Genomic DNA, 20,323 nt, shown 5'->3' on the forward strand with positions numbered 1-20,323 from the left:
TTTTTATCAGATAACTTTAAATAAAATATAATAGGCACTCTAATATACACAATATAACCTTATAAAATAGGTTGTAGGAAGTATAAATTCTAGCATAACATTATTGTTTAATGTTATGTGCAATATTGAAATCTATTTTTACTTATATGTATGCAAATTAAATCAATGATATGACTGATTTAGAGATGCAACAAAATTATAGCAGTATATTATTTAATATCTAATTTTTTACTCAATAAGATAAACATAATACGGGAAAAAGTGAATTGGTTTATTGGATTCACAACAAATTTATCAAAAAATAATAATTATGTAGTGACAATAAATCAAGAAGTACATTTAAAAATTGTTTGAATTTAACGTTTACAGAAACAGAATACAAAAAAAAATAGTTGATCAATAATGAAAGGATTTCAAATAATACTTAAATAAACAAAAAATATATTTTATATAACCATACAATTGTATAAGTTATACCTGCTACTATTTACTATTGTATAAATAAATATCATTTAATAATATTTACTTTGAGAAATAGAAAAGAAAAGAAAATAATGTTATTAGTTTTACTGAGAAAAACTATTGAATGAAATGATAAAGAAAAAAAAATTTAAATGAATTTTAAAATAAAAATGTTGTTTTGTTAAAAGCATGCCAATAACAATTATGTTTCAATTGGTGATAGGTGGGGTGAGGATTTGAAGTCAAGGTATTTAAAAATATTTCATTATTTCAGCTGTATTAAATTTAAACTCCGGCCAAGGACTTGTTTTCTTGATCCTGCTTTTATTTTCAGTCACTTGAACAGTGGCAACAGTATCCTTTTGTGTAACAGGGGATTTAGAGACATCCAAACATTGTGGGAACATGGCGAAAAACTCTTTAAGTTTGGCTTCCTAAAATTAATAAATTTAATTATTTATTATACAAATAGGAATAATCATAATAAAAACTAACCGAAATAGCATTAGGTTCAGTTGTAGTTGAAGGAGATTGTTGAATAGGTGTAGTTGGTTGAGGCATTATAATGGGAGTTTTTGGTGAACTATATCGTTCCGGGAACATAGCAAAAAATTCTTGAGTCTGAGAAGTCTAAAAATATTTATTTGTTTAGAATAAAATTAATATTTTACAATTAGATAAAAATTTATACTTACAAGGAAATTTGTATTTTCTTTTTTTCTATCCGGAGTAAAAATGATAGCGGGATCAATTAACTCTAAGGTATTGGGTGGCAATTTAGGATTCACAGGCACCGATTTAGGATTTTCAGGTAATGATTTAGAACTCTTTTGCGCCACCATCTTAGGATTTTCAGCCAGCGATTTAGAACTCTTTGGAGGCAATTTAGAATTCTTAGAAGGCTGTTTAGGATTTTTGGGTGGCTTGACATTTTGCTTTCCTTTTATTCTTTTTTTAACCACCCAAGTCTTCAATTGTCTATTTAATAAATAAAATAAATAATAATTATTTTAATGATATAAAGTTACTAAAATAAAAGAATTTCTGACAAATTTAAATACAATTATTACCTGATGAATGGTAACACCATGTAAAAGGAATGTTTATTTAAACTCTTGGCAGCTATATGATCTCTACGGTTAGATGGCAATTTATCTAATGCAAACCACTCAATTGATCCAATTTCATTTCGTGTTTGAGGTGAAAATTTAGTTTTCATGCTGACTCCAGGCACAATGTATAATCTATTTATCTGATCATTCAACACAGTTTCAATGTAATCATCCTTGTTAATCACACTGCCAATGTCATAACCAATTTCTTCATAAACCTTTAAATGTTATATTTAATAATTTATTGCTTTGTTTTTTTTTTTTTTATGAATTATTTTTTTTACTTCTCTAACAGCACAGTTTAATGGGTCTTCGTCTTGGTTCACTTTGCCTTTTGGGAATCCCCATGATGTTTTGGTCCAATAACTTTGGACCAACAATACTTGAGTCATATCTTCATTTAGTAGAATAGCACCATATGTTGGTACTGATCTTTTATATTCACGCCATTCTTTAAGCACATCCAAAACCTGGGATTCACGACTTCTCAAAAATGGTATATGCTAAAAACAAAATTAAATTGGTTAGTTAAAAATTTAATTAATTTTAAAACCTATATATTTTGTTTTTATTTATAATATAATTATAATATTAGTTTTATTCAGTAATCACTTGAGGTATAATTATTTAGGTAATGAACTTATAAGTATTTTCTTTTCTGTAATTTAATTACATAAAATAGATAAATGTTATCAAAACAATAAAAATATTAACAAAATTAGTTTTATTCAAAATAAATTAAATTAAATAAATTATTATTGTTTTCTCACAACCTAAATTATTTACTATTAAGTGTTATTTTTCTAGAAAATAAAACATAACTCTGGAATATTTCATATGTAAAACAATTATAATATAACAAATAAAGCACAGTAATAAAACATGTTTTTTAAAACTAGCATAAAAAACAATTTTTAATAATCTAAATTAGTAACTTACACTATGCAAAAAAAAAAAAAAAATTATTTTTAAATTAATTTAAATTTATGTAACTGTAAGATACTTGTCTGTAGTAACATGCTAATAAATCATAACCCATCTGTCACAAACTATGTTACCAGACATTTAATTAAAAATGTATTATTCCTTTTAAAGATTTTACTATCACTTATCACTTATCAGGATAGCTTGGTAAAGACTAAAGAATATTTAACTGTTAGATAAATTCAATACATTTATGGATTTCAGATTGTAAATCAAAGATGTCTTATCTTATTTATGTGAAGATATTAAAGATATTTGTTTCTAGTATTATGTACATGGGTCATGGACTGATTAAAAATAAGTGTTACAAAAATAACGGGAATACCGTAAGAATTTAATGATATTTTTACTATTTTTGTAAAACACATTTATTATCATACAGTTAAAAGAAAGATTATCTTTTTGTTCAGTATTAAAATCACCAACATAACCTAATGTTAATTTGTATGAAATATTAAAATCTATTTTTGAAAACATAAATAGTTACAAACTTACAAACAATATAAGTATGTCTATATTCATAATTAATTTTACCATTTATAAGCAAATAATTTAATTTGGAGAATTAAATTGATAGAACTATAATGATATTAATATAAATAAAAAATAATAGACAATCCTACAAAGAAATTAAACTACATAGGTATTACTACATTACCAAAAATTATTAATTCATAATTTATACTTGGCTCCAAATAGTCTAATCAAGCATAAACAAAACTTAGTATATCAAATTTTCTAATTCTAAAAATCGCCTACTACTATTTTACTAACATAAGGATTACACACTTTAACATAAATTATGTAAATTTTTACCCGAAACATATGCAGTGCAAATTGATTGATACCATATGGTTTTAAATTATGTTCATCACAATAAAAATCGATGTAAAACCAATGGGCCAGTTCAATTTGGAAACAAATCCGTATCAAATTTTGTCGTTCTACCTCAGGAACATTGATAATAAACCGACTAAAAAATATTAACAGGAAAAATAAATGTTATGTAAACAGAAAAATAATTTAAGCATTACTAATACGAACCAGCTAAGGTCATCAAGAATTTCCTTAGTCAATTTATTTTGTTTCATCTGGTCTCCTTTTTTAACGGTTACAGGCTTCATTTCAATGATCATATTGTTAACGAATAAACGGATATGTAGATCACTAGTATATCAGTTGTATAGGTTCAACGAATGAATACAAATATATATAAATATATAAATGGCTACTCGAGCACTTAATAACGAACCCGTTTATTTGTAAACACAATGCAAAACGGTTTTAATATTTTTAAAAAAAAAAAACGAAAATACGCACTTGTCTTTTTAAAAAATTAACAAAATGTGTCGTAACATTAATATCACACTGGTTTAATATAATAATATAATTTAAATTATAATTAATAGTTACATGACTAAATGCTTCAGCTAATACTGTCTCTCCAATTTCTAAGTCCCCGCGTGTACGTTATGCTCATTGGTATCGGTACGTTTTAAACACAAGTCGGTGGACACGGCCATTTAAGATCACAAATTTTCTCAACAGGAAGAAGACGGAAACAATCGCTCGGTCACTTGTTATTGTTGTGCACTCAGAGTTCAGACAGCCTGCTGTAACTTGCTAGTTGCGACGCAATTTCTTGACGTCACGATCAGCATCAAGTAAAAAGAGAAAGCCGACAGCTGATTCTCAATATGGTATTAATCCATGATTATTCCCGCACAGCGGTCACACTGATTATGTTAGACCCTATCACACCAATCATTCAAATTTCAAATACTGAATAATTTTTAAAAAAATAGTAGACAGTAGTTAATATTTTAATTGTGAAAGTTGTAAAGCATTTCACGTTTTCACATGCACATACATTCTATACCTATGTTTTATCCAATCTGCGCAGGACTGCTTTATTATTTCTTATTATAAATATCAAGCTAGGTAAAAATGTTATAATTTTTTTTTATATATATTTCTAGTACCTACACAAAAAATATGGTTTAGAGTTTAGACCAGTGGTCAGCAACCTTTTTGGAGTCTCAGGCCACATTCACAAGTGTAAAAACTTTCGCGAGCTGCACGCCTGCACAAACATTTCATACTTATATTATTTATTTATTATGAAGAAAAAAGTATTGCTATATTTATTTAACTAATTGTAATATTTAAAAATAAAATTTTAATATTGAATAAAATAAAATAATGGTTTATAATAGTATGGAAATTATAATGAAAACATACTTAACGCGATTTTTGCTGTTGGATTTTTCTGACGATTTTTTCAATTTCTACATCAAAAATTGTGTCAGCAGTTAATAATGACCGAAGTGGGTTTTTAATTTTTTTTCATGTGGGTAAAGATCTGTTCACATACGTACGTTGATCCAAACATTTTTAAATACTTTGCAGCTATCATTTTTATTTTTAGAAATTCTGAAGGGAGTTTTCAGCAAAACACAGTGAAGGTGAAAGTTTGAATAAATTTCTAAGAGTATCTTGTGATTGTAAAACTATCATTTTCATTTGAAAATCAATAAGAATTTCATTAATATCTATATTAAATGTATTCGAGAGTAATGTTAGATATTGTTAACAATATTTAAAATCTTGAAAGTGTTTATTAAATTCATATTGAAGTGTCGAAATATAATTACCTTCAACAAACTTAACATTCGAAGATGAGAATTTTGACGATTCAAATTTCAAACAGACTTATACATGCTGGAAAATGTGTTAGTTCATTTATTTTAGTATGAGACCACATATCAAGAATAAATTGATTTTTACCTTGTAGTTTTAATTAAGTTCATTCATATACTTCAATATATCAACGAAAAATAGCATATTCTACACACATAATGTAATATTTTATCATGACTGATTAGATAAAATGTAAAGTTAAATTATTTTTATTGAATATTTGAAATTTTGTAATATATGTTGTTATATAATATGAAATTTAATTTCGTCAAGCAGGCCACATAAAATAAACACGCGGACCGCCGGTTGTCGACCACTGGTTTAGAGGTTTAGACGAATAATTAAACAATCCAGTTAAATATTGATTACTAGAATTCATTTTTAAATTATTAATTATAGAACACAATGATATGTTTAAAATATTTAAACTAATTCTAAAATACTAATATTATACATAACACTAATAATAATTATAATACATCCATGCATCTATAACGTTTAAAAAAATAACTGAACTGTCTAAACCTATTAGTTGAATTGCTCAACGTTTCTATTACTTAAAACAAGGATGTTCAACGTAAAAAATCTTTTTAACAAATAAAATATTAAGCTGAATTAAAAACAATTAATTACGTTATTTGGGGGAAACTATTAACGTGTTTCAAGTATTAAGTTAAATCCGTATTGTAAGATGTTTTTCTAATAGTATTCATATTTCATTGGTTGCATTCACAAAGAATTTGTTCTCAAAAAGTACTAAAAATATGAATTTCAACCACGATCTGGTAAAACCATTGACCTTACTTATTTTTGGATTTAGAAAATGCATGTATTGTAAAAAGCTAAAATATTTTCAAGCAAATTTACAAGTGCGCAGACTGCTATGAAATATTTCATCATAAATGTCATAAGAAGTTTTTATAAATGGAGGAGTAAATGCGTAAATCTAAATAATTTAATCCGACGAACGAAATTATCGAAATAAATTAAAACAAAATAGTCGCATACCTAATTGGAATCGAACGGAGCAGGTTTAGGCTAGGAAATTTTCAGCCTGGAACAGGACAAAAATATTTCGATATCGAATGCAGATATTCAACCAGTAACAGAACTCGATCTTCATGTAAATGAAATGGAAAAAGGTTAAGAATGAAACGGAATCAAATGAAGCAGTTATGGAGAAAAATAATTCCATGTTGGAATCAAATAGATTTGAATTGGTGTTCATAATTTTAAATTTTAATTTGATTTAAATTTATAATTAACTGCAGCCTGCAGGTATTTTAAATTTTTTATTTTTTAATTATGTTAATGCTAGGTCTCTGCACCAGTTGCTTTTCAACCTTCTTGGCGGGTCACCAGGTATGTTGATAGAGTCGAGGGCAAGGATCAGAGGGTTTGAGTGGTTTGCTAGACGGGAGCGGAATAATTTGTAAGATGATTTTGCTACCTCTGGAATTGTTTGGATGTTTAAATCAGTGTGAAGTGTATAGTTTGAAATGTAAAAAGGTGCTTTTGTAATCATTCGTAATGTTATGGATTGAAAACGTTGTATTTTATTAATATTTGACTTCTTAGCAGAACCCCATAGTTGTATACCGTACGCCCACATCGGTTTTAGCAGAGTTTTGTATAATAGGAGTTTGTTTTTAAGGCTAATTGTGGAGTTTTTCAGATAAAAAATGTACTCGTGGAGTAGATATATATCATGATTCATGATTCATGACAATTAATAAGATCTTATTTGTCTTGTGTTACATAAAAAAAGGTTGAAAAGGTCGTAATCAGTGCAGTTCATATACAAACATAACATAGATATAAGATAGATCTATAAATATTTATATTCACGGCAAAGGTTAGATTAGGTTGGTAAAAGGTAATATTTAATAAAGTAACAATAAACCAAAAAACAAAAGGCCAAGTTTCCATGCATGTTTAAATAACTTATTCATTATTTTAAAAATTATCGCAGATCCAAGTATACAACCTAGATTGGCTGAATTATAAAAATATTAAGCAATATATTAGATAAGTACCTACTACCTATTGTAAACAATAGTTTTTATCTCTTTTTTTGAAAATTGTTTATTAAAATAGTTATTTATAATTTTTACTAGGGTGCACAATAAGTAATATTTTCAGCTGTATAATGAAAGAGGACGGTGAAAGGCTAGAAGGCGCATCACATTAGTAACGTCTGAACATGAGTAGAGGAGTATACGTCAGAGATTTTGAAAGTCGCTAGACTATTTTCGTTTGAGGCGTCTAGTAAGACCCATTAGAAACCCAATTGGGTTTCTTGGTGGCTGGAAGATGGTTGGAGTGAAGTTGAGCGATAATACTATTGGGATAATGTTCCGTCTTAGAGAATGTGGCAGCTGTTTGATTGATTGTAGCGATTTTTAGCTCATTGTGTATACTGACATTGGTTATGTAACAAAGAACGTTGACAGTCATTTGTACTATTCGTAGGCAAAGGGCTTGGAAAGCTTGGATGGTTCTGGTATTAGCTGGTTTGTCCGTACTCTGAAGCCGAACTCCAGAGAGCGATGTAAGTTTTTATCACAATTTAAAATTATACCGCAGGTCATAGAATAATAAACTACATTAATTTTTATATATCTGTGATAATACTATCTATTATCTGTGGTTTTTATGCCACGGCATTATAAAATTTTAAGGCTCACGTGCTTTTTAATGATAATAAAAATGTAATGAACTAATGATACAAAATACAAAATAATGAAAACATTCTTTTTTTTTTTATCTACGGTCTGTGATTTTCTCTAGACGTCCGTCAACCTTCTTTAGTGTTTTTTTTGTTCACTAACCTAGTCTAATATTCATAAACCGATACAATGCGTATTGACACTTGTTATTTTTGTTCGTCCAAAATATACCCAGGGCACGGAATGCATTTCGTAAGAAATGATTGTAAGGTATGTCTAAAATATTAAATATCTATTTCGTACTCCTTTAGAACATGTTTATTCATAACTGTGTTATGTTTCATTCTTTTAGGTATTTAAATTTTGTCGCTCTAAATGTCACAGAGCATTCCAAAAGAAGAAGAACCCAAGGCGTGTACGATGGACCAAAGCATACCGCAAGGCTGTTGGTAAAGAGCTTGCTGTTGATCCATCATTTGAAATTGAAAAAAGACGTAACATACCAATGAAATATGACAGAGAGTTTTGGCAAATGTCCAGTGAGTAAATTATATACACTAAACATACTTATGAAATAACTACAGTAGATATCTAATAATTAACTATGTTTATTATACTGTGTTTGCTATATAACTAAAACATTATGATAACAATATTTATTCATTATTTGTTTTAATAGTGGAAGCAATTAAGAAGGTTACTGAAATTCAAAAGAAACGCCAGTCTACTTATGTAATGCAGCGATTACGTAAAGGACGTGAAGTTGAACAACACAGAGACATCAGAGAAGTCCAAAGAGATATGTCACTTATTAGATCACCTGCTGCAGGTAATAATAGGAGAACTATAATTTATAATCAATTTTAATCTCAAATTGTATGTATATATTATTAATATGTACATGATATCTTTATCCTGGAAAGTTAACTATTACTTTGTATCACTGTTATTAAAAAATAATAGGTCAAGTTACTAATGGTAATGATTAATGCATTCATCAATGTATGCTTATTTTAAAGTGACCACAAAATCAAAGAAAAACATATTGTTGTTTTTTCTTGTAAAGCAGAAACGATCCGTTTTTCTTTATACATATAATTCATATTAACACCAAATCACAATTTACAAAAAATTGATTTAATAGCCAATTATTATACCTCCAAATGATTCTCAGTGGTATATTTAAAGGTAAATAAATACTGGTAAATGATAAATAAATCTAAGAAAATACCTTTTTTTTAATTATAATTACTATGAATTCAGGACAATTTTTATTTATGAAGTCTTAATATTTAGTGCATATCGTATTAATAAATGGGATAAAAAAAGGTTCTAAAATTCTTTTATTTTAAAACTTTATTTAGTATGACTCACTAAATGAATATTAGAAGCTAATAATTTTTCTAAGTGTAGGATGGAAACCTAATATTAATACTCAAATTAATGAAAATATAAATTATTAAAGTATTTACTACAAGAATTAATTTATTACTTGTAGGCTGTAGTTTATTATATTTTATTTAGTTTAAATAATATTGTATATTGTATTTATTATATATTTTATTTAATATATTACCATAACAATAACAATGTCTCTAAATACATGTGTAAAAAAAAAATAATAATAAAGGCTTATTTAATTGTTTATTTATTTGTTTTAGGTCTTAAACAACGTTTGGCAACTGAAGAAAAACTACTCGAAGAAGAGCAAGAAAATGATGTGGAGATGATTACTACAGAAGACGAGAATAATATTGATCATAGTAAATTATCTTACATAAAAATATAAAATATTTGTAACTATTCAATGGTATTATAATATGAATCTTTTTATGAATATATACATGAGTAATTATTTACACAAGTTATCTACCCAACCTTATTTATTACAACATAGTGAAACACAAGAGATAAGGTACTATACAAATACCTTTCCGCCCAATAAACATAAAAACTTCATTAGTATTGAATTATTTTTTGCTGTTAAAAATATTATTTCAAAGGATAAGTAATATTTAACTAATTCAAAATGTTGAAAATGCGTTTTTCTACTGTTTTTTTGTTTATGGTGATTGGTAAGTAATATTTGGCATAATTTAAATTAACACAATGTGTATATTTGTTAATGGTCCTTAAATGTAGCTGTAATTAATTGTTATATTTTCAAGTAATAATTTCATTTCTCAATGAGACAGAAGCAAGACGAAAGATTCTTAGGGGAAGAAAAACCATTACTAGGACATATTATAGTAAGTAGTAATAAATAATACATTTCTGTAAATAAATCAACAGGTAACCGTGGCTCAGTAATTTTTAAATTTGTCACTATTCATAACTCCTATATAATTTTGAGGTGATCAATAATTTAATTTGTGATAACCATTAGTTGTTAGATTAGTAGAGTTGTATTTGGATCATAGATTTATTGTCTAGTAAAATTGATTTTATAAATAAATGTCATAATGCATTGCTCGTTTACTCGTTAATGTACAACTAAATTTCATCAACTAAATAAAATATAATTCTTTTAATGCAATAAGACTTCTATTTTATAAAATAACTTCCTTATACTATAGTGTCAGTTATTTAGGTGTATAACACGCATAGTTTAAATATTTTCATTTATGACCTCTAGCAAATGAAAAACATATAATGTAGCACATAAAATAAATAAACTTTAATGTAAATGCAATAATATATGATTAATAAAATGTTTTTACCAGTATTCATAAACTAAGAAACAAAATCAGTAAATCAAATACCTATTTTTCTTTCCAACAAATCAATAATCATAACTAAAAGTTAATACATGTATGCATTTTATTTTATTTTAGAATCGTTAGGAATACCTGCTTGGTTGTCAATCACATTTACTGGACTCATCATATTAGGAATTTCAGGAATAATTTTTGCTGTATTACAAAAATTTATTATAATTAATAACCAACCTCCACAACAAACGCCTTCCTCTGTACCACTTACCACATCTTAGAACTCTTAACACATTAATGGTTTAACAATCTTTATAATTTTAAGTAAGACAAAATCTTTATTAATAGTTTTACTAAAACATATAATTTCACTATTTTTTTAATAATTTTGTATTGGTACAATATAATGTAAAATGGAAATTATTATTTATACACTTAAGCTTCTTTTTATTTAATATGTATTTTAAAATAATTTTTTTTTTTTATTAACCTGATGTAAAGAAAATTCACAATATCTTTTCAATAATAATACATAATTTATTACAAGATTTCTTCACTGTGTATTATTATTATAATTACAAAACTAACTGTAAAATCTACATTTGTATATTATTCATGGTTTAATAACTTCTTCATACAAATACTTGAAGGAGTTTCCAAGTCCAGCAAATGTACCTATGACTACAAAACCAACCAAAAGTCGATCTGTCATTCCACGTTTCAGGTAAACAGGTACACCATCAGGTACTTGGAATTTTCTTTGCCATTCTTTTAAATTTTTCAAACGAGCATCTTCACACAGAGGTTTGCTTCCATGGATACTTCTGGACAATGGTTTAGTTGCTACCAATATTTTTCGGATCGACATAATGCTTGTCTATAACAATAATCATATATATATATAAGATAAATTAATACAATTCAATATTAATTTTAATGCTTGAACATAACAATTTTAAATAGGTAATAATTATGAATTATACCAAGATAAAAATCTATATTTTTATATCATAGGAATGTTGTTTACTATTATTTAACAGTTTATATATATATATACACTGAGCAGAAAATCCAATGAAAAAATATATATATCACCTATATCACCTAAGTTTTAAAGTATTTTTAAAAAGAATACAGGAAGGTACTATTAAAGTTTATCAAGCACTTAAGTAAACAATAGATAATGGGATCATTTGTACCAAATCCTTAAATCGTTATCCGTTTCTATTTTACGCATAGTACTACTTACACCAATTGAATCAAACTGATAAAGTAAAAATATTATTTACATAACGTTTATTTTGTAAATTACCAAACTAATATTAATACACACTACTTGTTTTTAAAATTTATCCTAAGTAAATAAATACATATATACTTATTACAAAATAAATATAACTTAACAATTGGTAAAAATGTGATACATTGAAATGTTGAAATGTTTAATAAATTAATATTACACCATGTAAATGACAAATGTATAATTGTTTTTCATGATTTTATAAACGGGAACATTTTTTTAGATTACTAATAAAGGGAGCACATTTATTTAATATAATTTTAAGTCACTTATCATTTGAGGTTGGCCAATCCAATAACATCATTCCATAAGAAAAAAGATATGACAATCTCTAAGTATGATATCTACCAATCGTAATATTTAATATAATAGAAAATAAGATAAGTGGGCATATAATGCTTTAATTTTTTAATAAAATATTATTTGAATGTAATAAACATATTTATACCTAGATAATGTTTTTGCACTACAAATTTCTAATTGAAAAAATATTTAATAATCAATATTGGTGAGAAATATTAAATAACCAGTCTGCAATATGCCAATTCTATACAACAGACATGACAGAGACAGGTAAAATTGATGTTGAGCAGTTGTTCTCAACATTTATCAATCACTACATATTATTTATAGATATTATAAGTAGTGGCACATTTAAGATAAACATGGTCTATTTGCTAAAAATTAGTACTTAGAACTTTTTCAAAAAGATGTGTTTTTAAGTTTATACAGCATATTGCTGGTAAGTTTTATTTTAATAAGAATTTAATCGTACAATGATGTTTCAACTGCTATAGTATTTTAAAAATATTTTATGCATGTTGTTCTGTACTGAGCATATAACATCAATAAAAACCAAAAAAAAACAAAATTTTAAATGCTAATGTACCTATTCAAATAATAATTAGCAATGTTTTATTTTTTAGACATTAAGAAAAAGGTTTAAATAGATACTCAGAAACTTAGAATAGATATAAATTACTTTCAACTCTGACTCAAGAGGTAGGTGACATAGGCTCACACCTAGAGCAGCATTTAACATTTTTGTATTATAGATAGGTAAATTTTAAAAATTTTATATGTAAGGAACAAAAGATTTCAAGTTTGCCTATATGTGTTTTAACACTTGAGACGGGTCTGATTATTTTGTAGTACAAACAAACTGAATTAAATGTAATGATAAATACAAATGTATTTAGAAATAATGATAAATGTTTTGCATGACACTAGATAGGTAATACTATAGTAGGTTAAACTAGTATAATATTAATTTACTATGATCACAAAAATAAAAATCGTCAATAAAATGTATTATCGAATAACATAATACTATTATAATGCGAAATTTATAAATTATAGTGTAATCATGTACTTACTTTTAATTGGTGATTCGTCAACCGGAATTTGTCTTTAACCTTATGTTTTAGATCTGCCTAACTAGACGAGGTAAAAAAATTGAAAAACTCTGTATTCTGTTTTCTGTAACCTTGATAAAAATTTACCACTGATAAAATAACTATAAAAACATATGAAGCATGGAAGAAACATATGATACAATGAAGAAAAATGATTACCACAAAATTTCAAATTTGAATAGACATTCTGCCATGAACGAATATGATTTAAAATTTGTCCAGACCGTAAATTTCTCATAAATATCAAAACTTTGGTTCAATTATAATTTAAAGTTTAGGGTTTTATTCAGGTTGATTTAAAAACGTAAGTTTTTAATATTTGTGCGCTATCTGTGCATATAATTTTACATTTATAATTTAGTTAAAATTGTCATACGTAATCGGTTTTTGATTATTCGCATCTAATTTTAAATTCTGAGTAGAGTATTAATTATTAAATGTATTGATTTTTCAATTTTTTTTTTCTGTCTACAATCACCTTTTAGTGCAATGATAAATAAAAATGCTTTGATTTTTCACTTTGAAGGTGGTTTCTAGACTTCTGGTAGAAAATTTGATCCAGTTTGTGGGGATATGTACATTTCTATAAAAAACAAAAAATTGTATCTAAGATTTAATGTTTTTTGTGCAGTAAATATATTTTTATGAATACTATTAATAGGGCATGGTCATGGTGTGGCGCAGTATCATTGAATAGTGCCGTGGTCAAGCCCTGTCTGGTGTTCCTAACTATCGATTGGTGACCGTTTGGGTACTTGTAGTTCTATAATAAGAAAAAAAAATCCCATACCTAAAAACCAGAATTATCGAAACGAAATTAAAAAAATATATATTGATATAAGCATAAAAAAAAATTTAACATACTTATAATATTTACACGGTACTCGTTGAACGTGTAATGTTTTCTTAAACTTACTTTATCTTCCTGTAAAAATGGACTTGGAACCCCAGATATACAGTACTGTATACTACCCAAAGGCCACATTTACACGGATACCATAACTAGGTACCTAAATAAATTAATTCAAATAGTTATTAAGATAGCAGCCAATGCCCCCGATAGGCGCAGTCGCACAAACGAAAATCAAACAGGATACTTAAGTATCTAGTTAAAAATAATTCCCATTACACGATTCGCTAAAACTATACACACCAAAAAACGGAGAGCCATTTTACTTCAAAACCAATGCTTGGATATCTGCTTGATTACAATTTTGTCAAAAGCTTGTTAAAATTGATATTAAAGCACAAAGGACACATAGGTACTATGAAACTAAAACTATGTAAAAAAGTAGATACTCATCTTCAAATATCTATACTGTCCATTGATCAAAAGCTAAACTCTAGTCGATTCAACGAGATTTGGTCATGTACTCGTGTAAAACAGTGTATACAACATTTTAATACTGACTAATTTTTTAATTATTAAAATATAATATTTCAATCAAAGAGTGAACAGAATGGGTAATGGAAGTATAGATCACCATATAAAATATATCTCTATTCTCCACGTCCATGTAAATGTAAATCGTGGTTATAGATCCAAATTAAATTAATATTTTTTTACAATCTATATTTTAAAAGTTCATACAATAAGCAATTGATATAATAATATTAGTGCAATAATAAAAGATCAGAAGAGGGGATGACACCCATTGGAGGAAGCTTAGAAGTTAGACTTATAATAAATAGAGGATAGATCCATAAACTTATACTTTCTAATTTCTATTACAATGTGATTAAAACTATTACAAGTCTATAGGCGGTGGTAATGTGGTATCCCAAAAGTTTAATAACTTATGACTTATGAGTTATGAGTGTTATGACTGATGTCTAATATTATTTTATATTTATATCATCCTTATCATGTTTTATCACATTGTACTCATCACCAAAACACCGATAAACGATAATAATTTGTTTACAATTTACTCTTCAGGCTTCAGCTTACAACATATTAACTAATAACTTTTTTTGATTTAACGAATATTTGGGTCTATTTAGTATTTTTTTTTAAAGGTTTAAGAATAAGTAAGACTCAGTTTTCTAAAATAGTAAGTTTGTTAAATCAATTATCTTGTTTATGTTATTATTATTATTATATATATTTTTTGACTATTAATTAATGTTGCTTTTTTTTAATGTTGAAGAAATTTTACAAATTTCTCAATACTAACATATTTATCAATGTAATTAAAAAAAAGTATTAACCTAAAGTTTTAACCTATGTAATTGTTTGAACTTTAATTTTCTTGTTTTTTTATTTACAGGTAGCTATAATTATGTCTTTTGACACATCTTGGGATGTTGATAAATACAGAACTGAACATGAATATGAAGATCATTGGCAATTCAGGCGTCAATTTTTAATTTCTCATCAAGATAAATACCCTGAGGATAGATTAGTATGTTTAGCTCAAGTGTTTTTTAATATTGAGTTTTTAGGATGCCAGTAAGTTCAAATTTTAATTGATTTTCATAATTTTGTATACTTATATATTTCAATCAAACTATAAATTACAGCCTGTTAATATTGTTTTTTAAATAATTTAATTATTCAAGGTACCCTAAAAAAGTCATGGATCTTATTGAAACACTATCAGAAGGTTTGGCTGATGATTTAAGAGAAAAACGTAAAGGAAAATTACAAAGAACCTTTGTTGCAGCATCAGATGCTGCTGAAGCTAAAGCTAAACGCTGTAAGTAAATAATATAATATGTATTATAATTCTAAATAAATTTAAACAATTGCTTAGGTACCATTTAAATAGACAACTGTTGTTCAAATTAAAAAAAGAAAAATTATGTTGATTAATGTGCATATTTAATGTATTTCAGAAAATTATGATAATACTACATATCAGATCAATATCAACCAGATAAATTGCAAACTTCAAAATAATTATTTACATGTGCATAATTACTGAACTATTAAAAATTAACATTTTTAATATGCATTGTATGCATTATGTACTTTTTTTTGTGAATAAATTGAAGACTTATAACAATATATAGGTAATAAGCATAATTTTTACATCTCAATATTATTATTTTTTTTTTTTTACAAAAATTTGGTTTTAAAAACAGTATTATACTTAAATTATATTATTCTTAAAAGAAAACCAGTATGCCTGCAAGGGTGTTATTTCAGGTTTTTTTTTTTGGGTGTGTGAGATTTCAAACAGGCCATTTTGAATTTTCACCAGACCGTTTAAAAATAGATATATGTACATTATCCTGCTTTCAATCATTTCCATACATCGCATGGACCAAATCATTGTATTAATATAAATAGTAAAAATTAAAATACAATTTTAAGAAGATTTAATTTTGAGCATTATTTCAGCAAAGCGTATATCAATTAGTACTATTTTAAAAGTAAAGGGTGCAACCGCATACCCTTATTCTAAAAAATGACGCCCTCGTATGCCTGGCACTTATACAATATATTCTTATAATTTGTACACATAAATAATAAAAAAAATGAATGGGATAGGTCAGCACATAGTATCAACTACAGTTATCTATGTAAATATAATATTAAATTATAGTTCATTGTCCTTTGATTAATATTGTCTATGTGCATAACATTTTACGCATATCTTATGTGTACTTTCTATTTAACTAACACACGCTATACTTATTTAATTTTAAATTTGGTATAATCCTTTTTACATTGTTGTGAAAAAATTTAAAACATTCAATTTACAATACCTAGTACCTACACATAACTTACTTTAAAATTAAGATATAAAATAAAGCTTGCATTGGTAAGGAGAATGGAATAAATAATATCCTTACAGTTACCTTTAAATTTGGTAATTGGTTAATTCACTATACAATTTAAAATTAAATAAAATGGATTAATTTGAACATAACATTTGCGGTTTTATGCAATATTAAAACGAAAATAACCAACACGGGTACAATGTCTTCATAAATATATACTATGTGAAAAAACTGAGTTTAATCCTATAGTTTTCATTTTCACTCTACTAATGAGTGCTGCTCAGATATGCATACACCTGACCAGACAGTAAAAACAATGTATTGCACCTTACAAAAATTTGTGTAGCAAATTAGGTGCCTATTTTATTATTTTAGATTGAGATAAATATACCCAGTGTGGGTGTATATTAATATAATAATTTACAATAATTAGTCAATAATAAAAAATGTAAATTAAAAAAAAATTGTGAGCTATTAACATTTATTAAGAAATTTTATATTATAACATCTTGATCAAGTTTCGTGGGTCTTAAATCTAGTATGTATAAGCTATCTTGCCATCATTATGTCTATGTGTCATTACTTCAACATTTGCCATCATGTTTTATCATCTATCTATTTATTGGCTTATGAATTGAAAAAAAAAAAAAAAAACTAAAATGATATAGTTAAAAATTATTATGTGAGTTACAAATTATAATACTTTGTTAAATCAAAATAAATTTAAAGAAACTTGATATATTTTGTCATAATATCATTTTTAACCAAAATGAGGGTTGCAACAATTATTGATATTTTAATCATAGATATTGCATTTTTTTTTTTTAAACATTACATTATTATAACTTATAAAATACAAGATTCAAACTAATATACTAAGTAAAATGTTATTCTCTCTTAAACCAATGAAAAATTTAAAAATTTAAACTTCAATCATAAAATTATGTATAAGTATTAGCCATTTGGTATTAAAATGATTAGGTGTATTTAAAAAGATAAAACACACCAAGAAGATAAACAGAAATTGAGACATAAAAAATATGATACAGTATTGGTAGATAGTACCTACCTAATAAGTAATAACTATTAGATTCCCAACTCCCTTAAAATTGTAATTAATATTTGTGGCCATTGTAGTATGCAATTACTGCTAAATTATTATGATTTAAATATTACATTTCGCCAATTATTGTCACTTATCACACGTGTAGTAGATACATATAATATAATATGTACTAGGTACTTATTTAGTACTTCACTTGATTGTTTCCAAGTTTTAAATAATCTTATGTACTTAGATGTTTCACCGACCATTCAGTCCAACCACCTGTGTAATTAAATAACCTGTAAAGTCAAACTAGATTAGGTATGCTATATACATCAGTATTAGAATAGGATGTGAGTAATTGAACAATTCCCCTCCACTTGCCACAGATTATTTTCAAAGTAGTATTACACTTTTCACAGGTACATTTTTTTTTTTATCTAATATTTAATTTTTTATTAACAGAATAAATATGCAAATACAAATATGTATTACCAAAAATATAATTATAGATTTAAATTTAAATTTTTAAACATTTGATAGGGGTTTAGGACACAATTTAACAGTTCAATAGTTAAATGGTATATATCTTATCTTTTTTTAGTAGTATAACTATAGTGAGTTTTTGTAAGATATAATTGTTATTATTATTACCCATAATACTTGTTTTAAACATTAGGTATTTTTTATTTTTAAATTACTTTATATTGTTTTTGTTATAAATATTTATATAAATAATGATCAATTAAAATTAAAATATACATCTATAATAATGGAAATATTAAAGAAATGTATTCTGTTTTAATAAATGCACACTTAGAAATTAAACAAAAAAATAATTTAATATTCAAATAATTTTTTTTTTTTAAAGGTGGAAAAATATCTGCATTTAAAAATATATTATTGGGGGAATGTTCTTCTACATCGAAAATAACTGAGAGGCAGGCGGGAGGCAATCCAAACAAGATTTGATCCATAAAATATAAAAAAATGTAAATAATATTACACTTTTTAATTTTTGATAACCTCATACTCATGTGATATTATGAATTATGATATGGTAGTTCACATAATTATGTTACATTAACAATTTATTGTTATTTACTTTTTGTAATCTAGTTTGAAAGCAATTTCAGCTGCACGACGACTTCTATTTCCCCGAGCACAGGAGAATACGATTTCGTTATCTTTGTCGGGTTTAGGCACTTGATGTTTTTCATTGAATACGTCATCGGGCAGGTTCAAATCGTTTTCCAACTCACCGACTGCAATAATAATCATTTTAATTTTCAAACCCAACAGTCCCGCATAATATGAAAACATCGTAGTAGATGTTAATATCATACTAATTTAAAAATAATAAAATAGGTCACTACTCAGTAGGTACCTACTCATTACGAATACGTAAAAAAAAATCATACCAATAATTTCCTACTACATCAATAGTTAGGTAGTAAATTATCAATAATTATAAACGATATGTTTTTATCGTGTCAGACTATTGATTAGGTATGAAAATATGAATTGTAATTTTTGATTATTTATATTATGTTAGTTTAAAGATACAGATTATTCATAAATTCAATACGTCAACGCCTTTTAAAATGCAAATATTTAAGAAAATATTATATAAAATAAAATAAACATTTACTCTAATATAGATGACACGCCTAAAATCCTAAAAACTACTATCGTGAAGTCAACGATAGGTACCGTTAAAAATATATAAATTGTTAATTAGGTAATATTACGATACATAAATAGACATATTTTATTGCGTAATATATTATGTTATGATTTATGTGTTATATTACGTGGAACGTTTATACTGTTGGGTAACGATCCAGTCGCAGCAAGCTCGTGACGTTCACGGACATCGATCACAAACGATTTTTGGTCCATTTTCGCCAACAAGCCATTGTAGTCTACGTTTTCATAGACCGACATTGTGATTGAACGATTGATATAAATAATTAAATTGTAACTATACTCGATCGATGAACTATATTATATTAAAGAGACGAGTGGTGATGTATGTTTAGGTATAACAGGTATTTCGGTGTGGCATCAGCTTTCTTAGAACATAATGTTTCACAATTGTTATAAAATATGTAGGTACACTCGCCCGATTTTTTATACACGCGTATAAACTGACGATAATTTAATGACGTAGTGACAACTAACGACCGTCCAATA

The 20,323-nt window shown here is 26.2% G+C and overlaps 6 protein-coding genes across 7 annotated transcripts; 3 read left to right on the forward strand and 3 right to left on the reverse strand.

Moving 5' to 3' along the window:
- Positions 1–609: 609 nt before the first annotated feature.
- Positions 610–4,175, reverse strand: LOC112597322 (m7GpppN-mRNA hydrolase). The gene is made up of 7 exons (XM_025343315.1): positions 3,603–4,175; positions 3,375–3,531; positions 1,859–2,077; positions 1,533–1,792; positions 1,158–1,440; positions 958–1,092; positions 610–896 (listed from the first exon to the last, which is right to left on the reverse strand). The coding sequence occupies exons 1-7, from the start codon at positions 3,692–3,694 to the stop codon at positions 714–716; spliced, it is 1,329 nt and encodes a 442-aa protein (XP_025199100.1). The 5' UTR covers positions 3,695–4,175; the 3' UTR covers positions 610–713.
- Positions 4,176–7,973: 3,798 nt separating this feature from the next.
- On the forward strand, positions 7,974–9,768 carry LOC112597398 (probable ribosome biogenesis protein RLP24). The gene is made up of 4 exons (XM_025343442.1): positions 7,974–8,197; positions 8,280–8,466; positions 8,607–8,756; positions 9,589–9,768. Exons 1-4 carry the CDS (start codon positions 8,117–8,119, stop codon positions 9,714–9,716), a joined length of 546 nt encoding a protein of 181 aa, XP_025199227.1. The 5' UTR covers positions 7,974–8,116; the 3' UTR covers positions 9,717–9,768.
- Positions 9,769–9,956: 188 nt separating this feature from the next.
- Positions 9,957–11,022, forward strand: LOC112597399. Its single transcript, XM_025343443.1, has 3 exons — positions 9,957–10,002; positions 10,096–10,176; positions 10,762–11,022. Exons 1-3 carry the CDS (start codon positions 9,957–9,959, stop codon positions 10,917–10,919), a joined length of 285 nt encoding a protein of 94 aa, XP_025199228.1. The 3' UTR covers positions 10,920–11,022.
- Positions 11,023–11,089: 67 nt separating this feature from the next.
- LOC112597400 lies at positions 11,090–13,423 on the reverse strand. Its single transcript, XM_025343445.1, has 2 exons — positions 13,315–13,423; positions 11,090–11,515 (listed from the first exon to the last, which is right to left on the reverse strand). The coding sequence occupies exon 2, from the start codon at positions 11,504–11,506 to the stop codon at positions 11,252–11,254; it is 255 nt and encodes an 84-aa protein (XP_025199230.1). The 5' UTR covers positions 11,507–11,515; positions 13,315–13,423; the 3' UTR covers positions 11,090–11,251.
- Positions 13,424–15,269: 1,846 nt separating this feature from the next.
- On the forward strand, positions 15,270–16,310 carry LOC112597299 (partner of xrn-2 protein 1-like). 2 transcript variants are annotated; one of them, XM_025343272.1, is made up of 4 exons: positions 15,272–15,407; positions 15,624–15,805; positions 15,916–16,052; positions 16,192–16,310. In XM_025343272.1, coding segments are annotated over exons 2-4 (309 nt in total). In that variant the 5' UTR covers positions 15,272–15,407; positions 15,624–15,635; the 3' UTR covers positions 16,194–16,310. The 2 variants fall into 2 exon arrangements, with proteins under 2 accessions (XP_025199056.1, XP_025199057.1); XM_025343271.1 differs by lacking the exon at positions 16,192–16,310 and having other exon boundaries at positions 15,270–15,407; positions 15,916–16,060.
- A 1,707-nt stretch (positions 16,311–18,017) lies between these two features.
- Positions 18,018–20,315, reverse strand: LOC112597304 (rhodanese domain-containing protein CG4456-like). Its single transcript, XM_025343282.1, has 3 exons — positions 19,942–20,315; positions 19,233–19,392; positions 18,018–18,426 (listed from the first exon to the last, which is right to left on the reverse strand). Exons 1-3 carry the CDS (start codon positions 20,072–20,074, stop codon positions 18,369–18,371), a joined length of 351 nt encoding a protein of 116 aa, XP_025199067.1. The 5' UTR covers positions 20,075–20,315; the 3' UTR covers positions 18,018–18,368.
- Positions 20,316–20,323: the final 8 nt, after the last annotated feature.

This window comes from Melanaphis sacchari, unplaced genomic scaffold (genome assembly GCF_002803265.2).
Source record: "Melanaphis sacchari strain LSU unplaced genomic scaffold, SCAv2.0 Contig40_pilon_pilon, whole genome shotgun sequence".
NCBI lineage: Eukaryota > Metazoa > Arthropoda > Insecta > Hemiptera > Aphididae > Melanaphis > Melanaphis sacchari.

Coding starts and splice junctions, on each gene's coding strand:
- LOC112597322 (XM_025343315.1), bottom strand. CDS start 3,694: ATGATCATTGAAATGAAGCCTGTAACCGTTAAAAAAGGAGACCAGATG. Junction 1,441..1,532: donor ATGGTGTTACCATTCATCAG/GTAATAATTGTA, acceptor TTTATTAAATAG/ACAATTGAAGACTTGGGTGG. Junction 897..957: donor CTGAACCTAATGCTATTTCG/GTTAGTTTTTAT, acceptor TATTAATTTTAG/GAAGCCAAACTTAAAGAGTT.
- LOC112597398 (XM_025343442.1), top strand. CDS start 8,117: ATGCGTATTGACACTTGTTATTTTTGTTCGTCCAAAATATACCCAGGG. Junction 8,467..8,606: donor AGAGTTTTGGCAAATGTCCA/GTGAGTAAATTA, acceptor TTGTTTTAATAG/TGGAAGCAATTAAGAAGGTT. Junction 8,757..9,588: donor TATTAGATCACCTGCTGCAG/GTAATAATAGGA, acceptor TATTTGTTTTAG/GTCTTAAACAACGTTTGGCA.
- LOC112597399 (XM_025343443.1), top strand. CDS start 9,957: ATGTTGAAAATGCGTTTTTCTACTGTTTTTTTGTTTATGGTGATTG. Junction 10,003..10,095: donor TTTTTTGTTTATGGTGATTG/GTAAGTAATATT, acceptor TATATTTTCAAG/TAATAATTTCATTTCTCAAT. Junction 10,177..10,761: donor CATTACTAGGACATATTATA/GTAAGTAGTAAT, acceptor ATTTTATTTTAG/AATCGTTAGGAATACCTGCT.
- LOC112597400 (XM_025343445.1), bottom strand. CDS start 11,506: ATGTCGATCCGAAAAATATTGGTAGCAACTAAACCATTGTCCAGAAGT.
- LOC112597299 (XM_025343271.1), top strand. CDS start 15,636: ATGTCTTTTGACACATCTTGGGATGTTGATAAATACAGAACTGAACAT. Junction 15,806..15,915: donor ATTGAGTTTTTAGGATGCCA/GTAAGTTCAAAT, acceptor TAATTATTCAAG/GTACCCTAAAAAAGTCATGG.
- LOC112597304 (XM_025343282.1), bottom strand. CDS start 20,074: ATGTCGGTCTATGAAAACGTAGACTACAATGGCTTGTTGGCGAAAATG. Junction 19,393..19,941: donor CAACAGTATAAACGTTCCAC/GTAATATAACAC, acceptor TTATTATTGCAG/TCGGTGAGTTGGAAAACGAT. Junction 18,427..19,232: donor TTCAAACTAGATTACAAAAA/GTAAATAACAAT, acceptor TTGACTTTACAG/GTTATTTAATTACACAGGTG.